We start from the raw sequence: 13,059 nt of genomic DNA on the forward strand, positions 1-13,059 counted from the left end.
GCCTTTGTGGGCCACATTAAATCTGCTGCCAGCATGTACTGGTTAAAATTAAATATCATTCTGCTTCCTCAAAATAAAACTATAAAGCATTTCTGATAGATTTTTTTTTAATTGAACCATTTTCTGTATTACTGGATATCTGGAAACTAGACAAAGAACCAGATCCCTTACTTTTTTATTCTTTTATGGGACATGGGTGTTGCTGACTAGGCCAGTATTTATATTTCCCTGCCCTTCAGAAGGTGGTGGTGAGCTACCACCTTAAACTGCTGCAGTCCATGTATACTATTAGTGTTACTGACCTCAGATGGGTTGGTGATAAAGGTGGTGACTGAGTGCAACATTGGATTCAGCTCTAGATTAGATATGTGAAAAATCAGCACAGGTTCCTGTCACTGCAATTCATTGATCCTGGCTTGGTGTGGATGTGAATATGATTCGGTTCAATTCTGACCTCCTCCAGAGTGTGAATAAATTTCCAAAATTTCTTATCTGGGTACTGCATGAAGAATGGCCAGTTGGACAAAGCAAGGAGAGAGAACAGTTGGTCAACCTGCTCAACTCTCCATCTTGCTCTGAAAGTCACTGGGTCTTGGGAGCACCCCTCCACACCCCACCACTCCCTTCCACCATGGTGACTCTCTCTCTATCTGATTTTTCCATTCTCATTCAAGGTATTAGCAACTGAATTCCTCTTGGCCCTTCTCCACATTGGCATGGCTGAAATTGGTAGCACACTGTCTGATAGATCGAGCGGAGAAACATGCATTCTACCACTTAGTGATGTAGAGCTTCACAGCTCCAATGCAGTATGCCACCTAGCAACCTTTGAATTTAGCGTCATTGTTTTTTTCCCTGAAAAGTGTTCCACTGGCAAAAAGTCTTGTTCATCCTTGTTCTAACTGGCATATATTGGCTCCTGATTGAGCAATGGTTCAATTTTAAAATTCTCATCCTTGTTTTCAAATCTTTTTATGATCTCTGTAATCTCCTCCAGTCCTACAATCCTCTGAGATATCTGCATTGCTCTAATTACGGCCTCTTGGACATCCCCAATTTTAATCACTGTGCCGTTGATGGCTGTGCCTTCAGATGCCTAAGCTCTGGAATTCCCTTCCTAAGACTCCAACACTCCTCTTTTAAGATGCTCCTTTAAAACCTACCTCTGACCAAGCTTTTGGTCATCTACTCTAACATCTCCTTATGTGGCTTTGTGTCAATTTTTTGTTTTCTAATGTTCCACGAAGAGCCTTTGGATTTTTTACTACGTTAAAGGAACTGTTGAAGTTGTTCAAATATGATTGAGAGTCTGCAAATTAAAATTCATTAAACAAGCTAATACTTGGAATACTTCAGGGCATTTTCACTGAACAGTTTGCCAGAGATGGTTATCATTTTGCTTTTCTTTCCAGCAAGCTGACAGAAAATCACTTCTAGGTACAATGTCCTCAGCAAGCATCTTCTCTGGGAATGATAAAGAGAACAGTAGGAAGATTGCTGATTCTAGCAAGAGTCCAGGCTTGCTCCTCACCTGGAACAAGAAGAAGAATTCAAGCAAAGATGGCAGCACTCACAGCTTGCCCTTCATTGCTGTAACAGATGATGGATCATTCTACTGAAAAGTCTTGTCAGTCCTAACTTATGAGAATTATTTACTAGCTCCACAAACATATCCATCTCAATTAAGAATGAGAATTATTTACTAGCTCCACAAACATATCCATCTCAACTAAGGATGCAGAATGGTTCTTTAGAAGTTCATCTCACTTGAAGCCCTATCAATCATGCACTACAAGATGTATTATCACTCAACTCCTTTCATAGGGGAGGCAGTGGCATAGCGGTAACGTCACTGGACTAGTAGCTCAGAGGCCTAGATAATGCTCTGGGGATGAGAGTTTAAATTTCATATTGGCAGCTGGTGGAATTTAAATTCAATCAATTAATAAACCTGGAATCAGTAATGGTAATCATTGATTGTCATGAAAACCCATCTGGTTCACTATGGCCCAGATGTGACTCCAGAACCGCAGCAACGTGGTTGATTCTTAAATGTCCTCTGAAATGGCCTAGCAAGTCACTCAGATATGCTAAACTGCTACAAAGTCTTTGTTGAACTTGTATTAAACTGTTTCTGTACTGGAAGACTTGTTTGTCAAAGAAAATGGTAGTGGGGTGAAGTCAGACGCAACAAATCGGGGCTTTGATATTTTGTAGTAGTTTCACTGCTGCCAGTTTAGTTAAAGTGGAAGGCCTTTCAATGCTAGGCTTGATGAAAGGTTTACCCAAAACATTTGTCTTTCTCTTTAAGATACTGAATGATCTGCACATTTCTAACATTTTGCATTTCAACCGTATATACTCAAGTAAAGTAGTTTTTTAGATCAAATTTTTAGGCCAAAAAATAGGGGGTCGACTTACACATGAGTAATATTTTCGAAGGATTGAATTCCGTGTATGTTGAAGGGACAACTGTTATTTTGAAAAATATTTACCAATTATCTGTAAGCTATGCCATGCTTTTGGTAGGCTAAGCAGCAGCAGTCATAACCTAGATTTTTCTTGAGTATGATGAGGGCAAAACCACACACAATCGCCATGTTCCACTTTAAATCTACAATTAAAGATTTATCTCTCACTTTAATTTACGTTAATTGTATTGCCATCCTCTCCCATCGTCTCTTGTAGCAGAGGATAATGTACATAATCCAAAAGAATTAGTACATTCGACCATATGAGGAAATTAAAATTACAGGTAGTAACAGGTTATTTATCATTTTTTGTCTCAGATAGCTTTATAAGACATAATATGGAGCGTGGTACCAGAGGATATGTGATAAAGTGTAGGTAATCTAATGGTATTGGTAGCATAACTATAACACCAGGGAATTATAATTACTGGTTTACACTATTTTAGTGTAGCATTGTACAACAAAAAACTTGTTCTTCTATCCCTTAAAAAAATAAGGTTGACCTGTACACGAGATATGATTTGGCTAAAAGTCAAGGGTCGACTTTTATGCGAGATCAACTATTACTTGAGTATATATGGTATTTGAGTTTTTCCTCACTGGATGAGAGTTTATTAACTATTTTTAACTCATTGTTAATAAATGACCATTTCAGGCTGTTGTTCATCAGATCTCCCATCATGACAGGCCTTATCTTGCTTAATTTTATGCTTACCAGGAGCTTATGCTTTTCTCCTTCAGCCAAAGTTTTATTTTTGTCTTGTGAATAGTCTGTTCATAGCTTGTTGTGATCTGTCTTCAACAAAAACAGTGGTGATCTAGCAGATTATCAGAAGGAAATATTTAAAATAGTATTAACCTGCCTCAGGACAAATGGTACGCTGGAGGTCCAAGATCCTTCTGTCTTGTCCTACGGGTTTCAGTATTACTTTCTACCCTGTAAGGCATTTAATTTGTGTTCACTTATTCTAACTTTTCTCTTAGTTTGATCCTTCATATAATCTGCAAGTTGGAACCTGCCTACAGTGTCATTTACTTTCCACCGCTTTCTCACTGAAAACAAAGCAAGTTATATTGCATGTATTAGGAAGTTGTGCTGGGTTTAGCTTGGTAGAATTAATTTAATTTATCCCTTGCTGCTGTCATGTAGAGATTATCTCAGTGACAAAAACTTAATAAAAAGCCCAACTAGATTTTAATCTAGTTGTAATTTTTCTTTTACGTTCTGTTTATGGCTAAATAAATGGCTGTACTCAGATCTGTGAATAAGACAAAAGAATCTTCATCCTCCATCTACCATTGTCCCAGACTTGAATCATTGGCATGAAGTTCTATCGAAAATGTAGTTTTTTAAAATATACTAAATTTAATTAGCTGTTCCTGCAAATGTTTTGGGTGGATGAAACTACACACTATAAATTTTAACAGCTGTTGAGCATCATGATACTGTAAATTCATGCATAATGGCTAATAGCAGAGCCTAAAGCATTAAGCCTGTGGAATTTTGGGTTTGGGCAGGGTTCAGGCTACATTCTAAACTGAGAAGTCTTTAACTGCCTCCCCTATCATATGTAATTAAATTTCAACTTTAAAACTGGCAGCAATTAAAAGTCTGACATTCAGTACAGAGATTCACTGAAATTTGTCATCTCTTTGTTTTCAATGTGAGAAAATGTAGCACTTATTTGTCTGTTTTTTTTAAGAAATCATTTTTTTTTGTAGGCGCTAGTCCTTTGCCACTGGATGAAACTAACTGTAGGTGACACTTTGGAAAAAGTTAATTCACGGGTGACTAACTTGCCATTGGAAAAGCATGTGAGGAATTTATTTGTGTCATGTCCATTCTCTATATTCAGGCAATCTGTGTTTTTGTAAGAAAAAATTCATAGTCACTCTCAGTGCTGCTGTACTGCAACATAAACTAACTGTCCAGTTGAATGAGTTTTATCTCCTGAAGAACAGTTTGACCAGTTCAGTTTGCTGGAGGAACAAGGAGACAAGAGAGACAGTTAGAAAGTGTCTGCTTTTATATTCATAGCTTCTCATGCACACTTGATTGAGTTGAACAACATAAAATTCTATAAGTAAAAAAGCATAACTGTGAAAAAAAGAAAAACATAACATTTATGTGGCACATTTCAGAACTGCAGGGCATCCTAAAGCGCTTTACAACCCATGAACCACTTTGGAAGTATAGTCACTGCTGTAATGTAGGAAACATGGGCAGGTACTACCATGGAATTTGCAGTTTCTGAATGGATTAAAAATTAAACCTGGTATTTCATATAAACCATATATTCATATGGTTTATATTGCTCGGTGCCAGTAGCACAATGTAGTTACCTAATGAACCATCATTACTTTAGAGCAGAGCTGGCAATCTAGGAACAATCCAGCAACTTACAAGGTTACTTAGTACCTTCTTTCCCTGAAACTTTACTGGTAAGATGGACAAAATCAGGAATGTTTTGGGAACAGCAGCATCCTTTGTTCTACACTATTCTGACTGGAGATATATCACTTTTTCATTGTTCCTTGGTCAACACTCTGGAAATCCCTACCTAATGTTATTGTGTAGCACCATCACAACAAGAATTGGAGCAATTAAGGAAGATGGCCCATCACTATCTTCTCAGGATAACTAGTGACAGGCAATAAATGCAGTCTTGCTGGTGCCAGCCACGGTCTGAGAATAAATAAAAAATTTTCGAAACAATAGCTGAATGAGTAGAAAAGTGTAGCATAAGGGATAAACTATTGTAAAAGCTGTTATCCTAATAATGCATTGTTCATGAATTTCTAAGATTCTGTTTTATACTTTTACCCATTCTTGCCCGTTTGCCATAGACCATGACATTACTGAGAAAATTTGTGAAATATACTGCCTGATCCCATTATGGTAGTTTGGAGATATTTGAGTGACTTGTAATGACTAGCCTAGCAGTTTATTTAAATAAGTCATCCCTACCACCCCCAGCCTGTCCTTTGATGTTTGCAATCTTGTCTCTGCTGACCACTTTTCTGTAGAAGAAGCAGCTCAGATCAGGAACCAGAGTCTTTCCATTCAATGCCCCAGTGGATTAAAACAATTGCATCAGCTGCACTCTGTCTAAAACAGGTGAGTCCTTGCTAGATATGAGTGATAACAGCTTCCAAAGCATACTTGGTTAAGAGATCTAGTGCCAGGCTGGATGCTAATCTGAAATTTGTATGAAAAGTTTCAGGAAAATTATCTTTTTTTCACAACTGCACCTGATTTCACAAATGAATTTATTTGCATAAATGTTTTCAATCAACATTTCCTTGGTGTATGAGAGGTTCATTCATCCCCTCTCTTGGAAGAAAAAATTCGGACCAATGGTTGGCTACCATTTTCATTTCCCATGCATTAACAGCTGATATTTCAGCAAGCAACGGTTGCTGCCAGCATTCTGAATTCTGCCCTACAGTGCAAACTGAGTGAATTCAGAGCAACAGAAGCAATTTTAAACATAGAAGCAAGATATCAAAGTAATTGAGTTCTGAGTGGATATGCAGTTATTTCAAAACATAGCTTTTTTTTCCGTCCATTTTGTTTACTGTTTTCTTTTTAAAAAAGATTTCCATTACAATAAAAATGCAGCAATTTTGTAAAATTATTTTAAAATTAAGACAATATAGCAGAACTAAAAGGTTATTGGTTAATATTGTGGCAGTGTAGAAGTTAGGCACTGTCACTTTAGTTTTTTTTTGGCGGTTTGGTACATCAGTATTTTCAGCTTCATGAAGTAGCACTAAAGGTTTTTGGCTGTTGAAAGTCTACTCTTAATTCAAACTCACTTAATTCAATAATTTGGATTTTTTGCATTAAATTCCCTCTTTATTAATATTGTTTAATTTGAATAATTGCATGTCAAATTTTTCATGCAAAAAGGCCTTTGATTAGAGTCTGTCTTAGTTATTTAGATTGTACTATAATAATTCAATTAGGACAGGTAGAGTTTCACCTCTTACTTTGTTTACTCTTTCTCATTTCTTAAAATTACTTTTTGTTCCTATATCTAGACACTTACATAGGATTGGTCACTTGCAAACAAAACAGCCTTTTGATAGAAGTGAAACACCTGAGGGGTTTGGATGATTATCTTGAACCAAGAAAGCAAAGTTTAGTACTTTAGAAACAACATTTAAATGCCAATTGTACTTTGGTGTTTTGAGTGGACTGAAAAATGCTTGGTAATCTATTTCAACGGTTTTTGTTAATCCATTTCCTAATATTCTTAGTTTTCTAATATTTTCTATTACTAGCACCATAATAGCTGTCAATTTATTCCATGACAGGAAGAGTGGATGCCTTACAACTTCGATACCAGGATTGTAATGGGGTCAATTTTTTTTTTAATAAATGCATTTTATTTTCCCAGCAAATAATACTCAGTGCATGTACAAACACAATAACTAGCTCCTCCCACCCTCTCAAATGGCTTATATGTAGGAAGTTACTCCAATAATAATCTGGAATGACAGTTCAAAAGTTTTTCTTTGACATTTACTTAGGTTTATAACCTTACAGAAATTTTAGATTCCCATTTTGGGTAGAAACCCTTCATCAGAGTGGCTTAAGCACAAATTGAACCCAAATGTAGGTTTCTGACGATGTAAGAGTTAAGTTGTCTGCTTCTTAATTTATTTTGGAGAGAAGAGCAGACGGGAAGGTATCCAGCACTAGAACACCATTAGCACAAATTAGCCTCTGCATTTTAGCAAATAATCTTGTTGTATATCACCAACATTCATAATTTATTTCCGTTTTAAACTCAATTACATTTAAATTGTGTGTGAATTTAAATTGTACATGTTCCAAATGTGGAACATGGGCAGGGTTTTGTTGAGCTGTCAAAGGTCTCACCCACCGGTCAGAGAACTGGCAAGGAAGCCCCATCACTTCCATGGGGGGGCGGGGGGTGGGGGGGTGGCGATGGAATTAAGTGCCCTTCAGACACAGGCACTTAATCGCAGGAAAAGCTCAACTGTGGTCAACTGAGATCCCTGGTTGCGGGAGACGCTGGCCATCAGAGGCCAGCAGCTCCTCATGCCACCAGTGCCAGTGGGAATGGTGTCTGCTGGCAGCATTGCACCCACCTGAGGCCCAAGGTCCCAGAGGGAAGCCAGGCCACAGGTGAATGAAGGCGGGATGTGGATCTCATGGGAAGAGGTCAGAGACAAGGGTTGTAAAAAAAAAAAAAATTACTAAAAAAAAATAATTAATAAACAACCTCTTGGGTTGGCTTTCAGCAGCGACCACTCCAGTCTGATGCTGGGTCTCTTAATTGGGCACAGAATGCCTGATAGCAAAGAACCCTTCCAGCAGGCAGCTGGCAAACCCGTTGGGTTTTGCTGGGCGGCCTTCCAAGGGCTTGGGAGACCCATGCAGCCTCCACTAAGTTGTGGTGCACTCAGGGATAATGGATGTCCATTGGTTAATTAATGAGCCTAATTGACATCCTCCCATCAGTGACCAGGCATCTCGCGTCTTAAATGGCAAATACTGTTGCGCAGCATCTCCTGCAATTAAGTGGGTCCAGCTACCATGGTTCCTGCCATGACAGGCTGCATAAAATCCAGACCATGATGTTTTTTATTACAGCAAGTTTGTAAAAACTGCCAGCTGTCTTTTTTTCATGCAGCATTCCTAGTCCCATTGTAACCAGCTCCACCATAAAGAGAATTAGGCAACTGTCCCAACCACATGATTGTGTTACCAAAATAGTTAACAATGCAGAAAAATAACCTTTTCATTCATGTTGTGCCCTTTATGCAGAATTGAACAATATGCAAGTACAGTTGTTAGGATTTTTAAATGACGACTGTAAAATTGTGATAAGTTTCTACACACAACTTTTACAATTGATTTTAAGGAGATTTGTGTACATTTGTAGAGCACTGGTTTAATTCATGATGTCCAAGGCCTTTTCAAAATTTACACCACCACCTAAACCTGCGAGATGTGCATTCCAGCCTAATCAGTAACTTATCCCCTGTCTATCCTAAGTTCGTGTAAGGTGCTAGAGCAATAAAAACCATAAGATGGAGATTTTTTTCCCCCACCTGGTGCTTACTTATACCTTGAGGTTGCCCTGCATTCATAGCCATGACTTGTCCTTTTTTTGTAGTACAAAGATAGCAAATATTTTAGTATTGTATTCGGGACCTGAAGTCTACATGGACTGGAAGACAGAAGATAATTGATAAGGGTGCGCCTGCAGCGCTGAAACACTAGACGATGAGCTTGATGACGCTGAAACACTAGACGATGAGCTCGATGAAGCATGCTAATATCATGCATAATGGTAAATTCTAAGGCAATACTCTCGTTTAGATCAAATTTGAATAAACATTTTAAACATTCTTGGCTTAGCTGTATTAAATCATTATTCTGTACATTGAAGTCACACTACATGCATATCACAGCTCTAATAAAAATATAATTTATTTTTTAAGTGTATCTACTTGTGATCAGAGTTAAATGCTAGCTCTTGCACTTTGATCTGGAGCTACTGAACATTTGTACACATACTTTGAAATATTGCAAATTAAAAGAATGGGATCACATTGCACATTTCTTCCGATTTCCCTTCTGACCTTCAATTTTTTTTTTTAAATAATTTATTTCTGAAAAGATCATCTAAGGTAACCTCAGCCCTCTGTATTACTTTTTTTATATATTGATTCTCAGGATATGCTCATCACTGACAACGCCAACGTTTACTGCCAAGTTGCCCTTGAGAAGGTGATGGTGGCAGTTATTGAATTACTGCAGTCTTTGCAGTGAAGGTACGCTCACAATGTTGTTTCAGGATTTTGTTGCCAATGTTGTGCTGTGCAAGTCAAGTCATAAGAATTTTTAGGACAGTAAATGACTGTTGGATCCAAGTCTCCATCATTTTTCAGTCAACCTCAACCCTACGTACAGCATTTCCTTTAGATCTGTCTTGCCCTCTCTCTACAGAAATACCTTCATTGCAACTTAAACCCATTGATAGCACACTGTGCTTTGAAGGGAATTGTAAACTGTAATCTACTCCAAAATCTCAATTGAAAGAGTTACTCTTCATTCATCCAGCGGTTGTTTTTGTTGGAGGGGGTGGGGTGGGGGATGGGAGGTGACAGAAACAGATATAGCATTTGGTTCCCAAGCTGCACACTTGAATAAAGCAATTTTTCACACTAATAGTTCCCAATGCATAGGATAATTTTGTGCAAAATGGACCTCTTATGGTACACAAATATGAAGCACTTGTCTCATTGATGTTTTGAACTCTAAGCAAATTTATTTCATAATTCCCAGAATTGGATACAGGAGAATCCACTGATTGTAGCCAAATTAACTTTGATCATTTTATTAATTTTCCGTATGGAAGCACAGGTGAAACCAAAAGAAAATCTATTTTAAAAAAACTGCCAAGCGTCTGATTCATGTTGAACAATTGTACATCCATTTCTGAATGTCTGGAATAATGTTTACTTGTGTATAAGAAATTTTGTCCAAAGTGTATCTCTCGTCGGTTTTTTTTTGGTACAAGATGTAGTTTTTGGTGTTTCTCGGATGATGACACTACTTGTGATCCAAGATGATAGATTTCTATTTCTGTATCATGACCACTGCAAATAAATTGAGACATGTTAATACTTGTTTCATGATTGTCTATTTAACGTGTTTTGGCTATGTTAGATTTTCAAGACCAGTATGTATTTGCTATGTCTTAGCCTAATGGGCATGAAATTGAATGAAATTTAGTCAGGATCTGTTTTAACAACTTTCTTCCCTCCCCTGAAGATCTTGTCAAAGAAGGTTTTGCTGGAATTCAGTTCCTCGGAAACAGCTGATTAAGTATCTCATCTGATAGACCATTCATCAGGTGCGAATGGAGACAGTGTCAAAGAACATGAGAAAAGAAGTAATCAAAGCAGGAGTCTGGCCCACTCTGCAATTCAATAAGATCATAGTTCATATTGAACCCTAACTCTTTTCTGCTTGATCCTTTGATTCCTTAAGTTCAAAAATATTAATCTTGGCTTTGAATATATTCAATTCCACAGCCCTCTGGGATAGAGAAAGTTCTAAAGACTCTCCACCCTCAGAGTGAGGAAATTTCACCTCATCTGAGGACTGTTTGACTGTGGTAGAGAAAGTATTTGCACTGCTGACCTCAGGAGAAGAGTACCTATAATGGAATCATAAACCAGTTTACAATTTTGTTACACTTATTTTTGTTGCAAATGGAACATGTCCACGCATTGTACCTTTTTCAACTAAACAAGATTGGGAGATGGCTATTCCCTGGTTCATTCCCCATGTCAATGTCTTGACCAAAGCTGACTTGCCTGGTTTGAATTTAAACAAAAGCTTTAACTGTTCCCTGATGCATTCATCACAGAAAGGCCTCTACCTACTTGCCAACCAATCACACCTCTTCTGTTGCAATAGAAATTGTTACCTTTGAGATTTGGTATTCTTGCAATTCTGCCTTGATAGAAAAGCTTTGACAGCATGTTTATTTTCCATAATAAGCCATAAGATGTAGGAGCAGAAGTAGGCCATTCAATGAGATTATGGCTGATCAGATAATCCTCAGGTCCGCTTTCCTGCCTTTTCCCGATAACCCATGATTACCTTACTGATTAAAAATCTGTCTATCTCAGCCTTGAATGTACTTAGCGGCCCAGCCACTACAGCCCTCTACAGTAAAGAATTCCACAGATTCATTACCCTCAGAGAAGAAATTCCTCCTCATCTCTGTTTTAAATGGGCAACCCCTTATTCTGAGATTATGCCCTCTGGTCCTGGACTCTCCCAAAAGGGAAAATAACCTCAGCATCTATCCTATCAAGCCCCCTAAGAATCTTATTAATAAGGTCAACTCTCATTCTTCTAAATTCCAATGAGTACAGGTTCTATCTACTCAACCTTTCCTCATAAAATCCCTCCATCCCAGGATCAACATAGTGAACCTTCTCTGGACTGCCTCCAATGCCAGTATATCTTTCCTCAGATAAGGGACCAAAACTGTTCACAGTATTCTAGGTGTGGTCTAATTAGTGCCTTGTATAGTTTTAGCAAGACTTCCCTATTTTTATGCTCCATTCCCTTTGAAATAAAGGCCAACATTCCATTTGTCTTCCCTTTTGCCTGCTAAACTTGTTTGCTAGTTTTTACGATTCATGTATAAGGACCCCCAAATTCCTCTGTGCTGCAACCTTCTGCAGTCTTTCTCCATTTGAATAATATTCAGCTCTTCCATTCTTCCTGCCAAAGTGCATAACCTCATATTTTCCCACATTATATTCCATCTGCCAAGTTTTTGCCCATTCACTTAACCTGTCTTTATTCCTCTGTAGACTCTGTGTCATCCTCACCACTTGCCTTCTGACCTATTTTTGTGTCATCCGCAAACTTAGATGAGAGAAGTGAATGTACTATCGCCAAGTCATAATATATATTTCAAATAATTGTGGCCCCAGCACTGATCCCTATGGCACTCCACTAGTTACAGGTTGGCATCCTAAAAATGTCCGCCCCTTATCCCAACTCTCTGTCTTCTATTAGTAAGCCAATCCTCTATCCATGCTAATACACTACCCCCTAACACCATGGGCTTTTATCCTATTAAGTAGCCTCATGTGCGGTACCTTATCAAATGCCTTTTGGAAATCCAAATATATTACATCTACTTTTTCCCCTTTATCTATCCTACTTGTTACTTCCTCAAAGAATTCTAATAAATTTGTCAGGCACGATTTCCCCTTCATGAAGCAATGCTGACTCAGATTATATGTATTTCTAATTGCTCTGCTCTTACACCTTTTATAATAGACGCTAACAGCTTCCCAATGACAGGTGTTAAGCTAACTGGCCTAGAGTTACTTATTTTTTGTCTCCCTCTCTTTTTCAATAAGGGTGTTACCTTGGCAGTTTTCCAATCCTCTGGGACTTTTCCAGAATCTAAGGATTCTTGGAAGATTACTACCAGTGCATCCACTATCTCTGCAGCTACTTCCTTTAAAATCCTAGGAGGCAACCCTTCAGGTCCAGGGGACTTATCGGCCTTTAGTCCCATTAGTTTCCCGAGTACATTTTCTCTAGTGATAGTTATTGTATTTATTTCCTCCGCCTCCCCCCCGCCCCCACCCCCCCCCCACCCAAATTTTGCCCCTGTCAAGTTCTATGCTACCAATTGACTATTTAAAATTGAAGTATGGAATAATAATGAGACACTCAGCCTTATCATCATACACAGTGTGCCAACTAGCCTCTTTGAAGCAGGTTGGTGGGTTTGGGTCAGGAATTTTGATTCTTAATATCCAACCCCCTGTTATGACCCCAGCTGATGTTGCTACTGGACAAGCCAGATTTCAGAGTGGAACCTGACTTGATAGATCCCAAGTTTTAATTTTTGTTTAGATACATAGAGTAGCTATTGAACAGAGTCAGAAGAGTCAGCTGATGAACTTTTAACAAAAGAATAAAACATTTATTAAACAAGAAACGATGAACTATATTAACAACACTCCTTCACCCACAACTATACCTTTATTGATATACTCAGGT

At 38.1% G+C, this 13,059-nt stretch overlaps 1 protein-coding gene across 3 annotated transcripts in view; it reads left to right on the plus strand.

The window, feature by feature from the left end:
* The window catches only part of rhpn1 (rhophilin, Rho GTPase binding protein 1), a 124,917-nt gene extending 114,780 nt beyond the window's left edge, over positions 1-10,137 (plus strand). For all 3 annotated transcript variants that reach the window (XM_078540930.1, XM_078540929.1, XM_078540931.1), the window contains one exon: positions 1,413-10,137. In XM_078540930.1, coding sequence (XP_078397056.1) covers positions 1,413-1,619 — 207 coding nt within the window. In that variant the 3' untranslated portion in view covers positions 1,620-10,137. The remainder of the gene's footprint in view (positions 1-1,412) is intronic.
* The last annotated feature ends 2,922 nt before the right edge of the window (positions 10,138-13,059 follow it).

This window comes from Cetorhinus maximus, chromosome 4 (genome assembly GCF_964194155.1).
Source record: "Cetorhinus maximus chromosome 4, sCetMax3.hap1.1, whole genome shotgun sequence".
In the NCBI taxonomy this organism is placed as follows: Eukaryota; Metazoa; Chordata; class Chondrichthyes; order Lamniformes; family Cetorhinidae; genus Cetorhinus; species Cetorhinus maximus.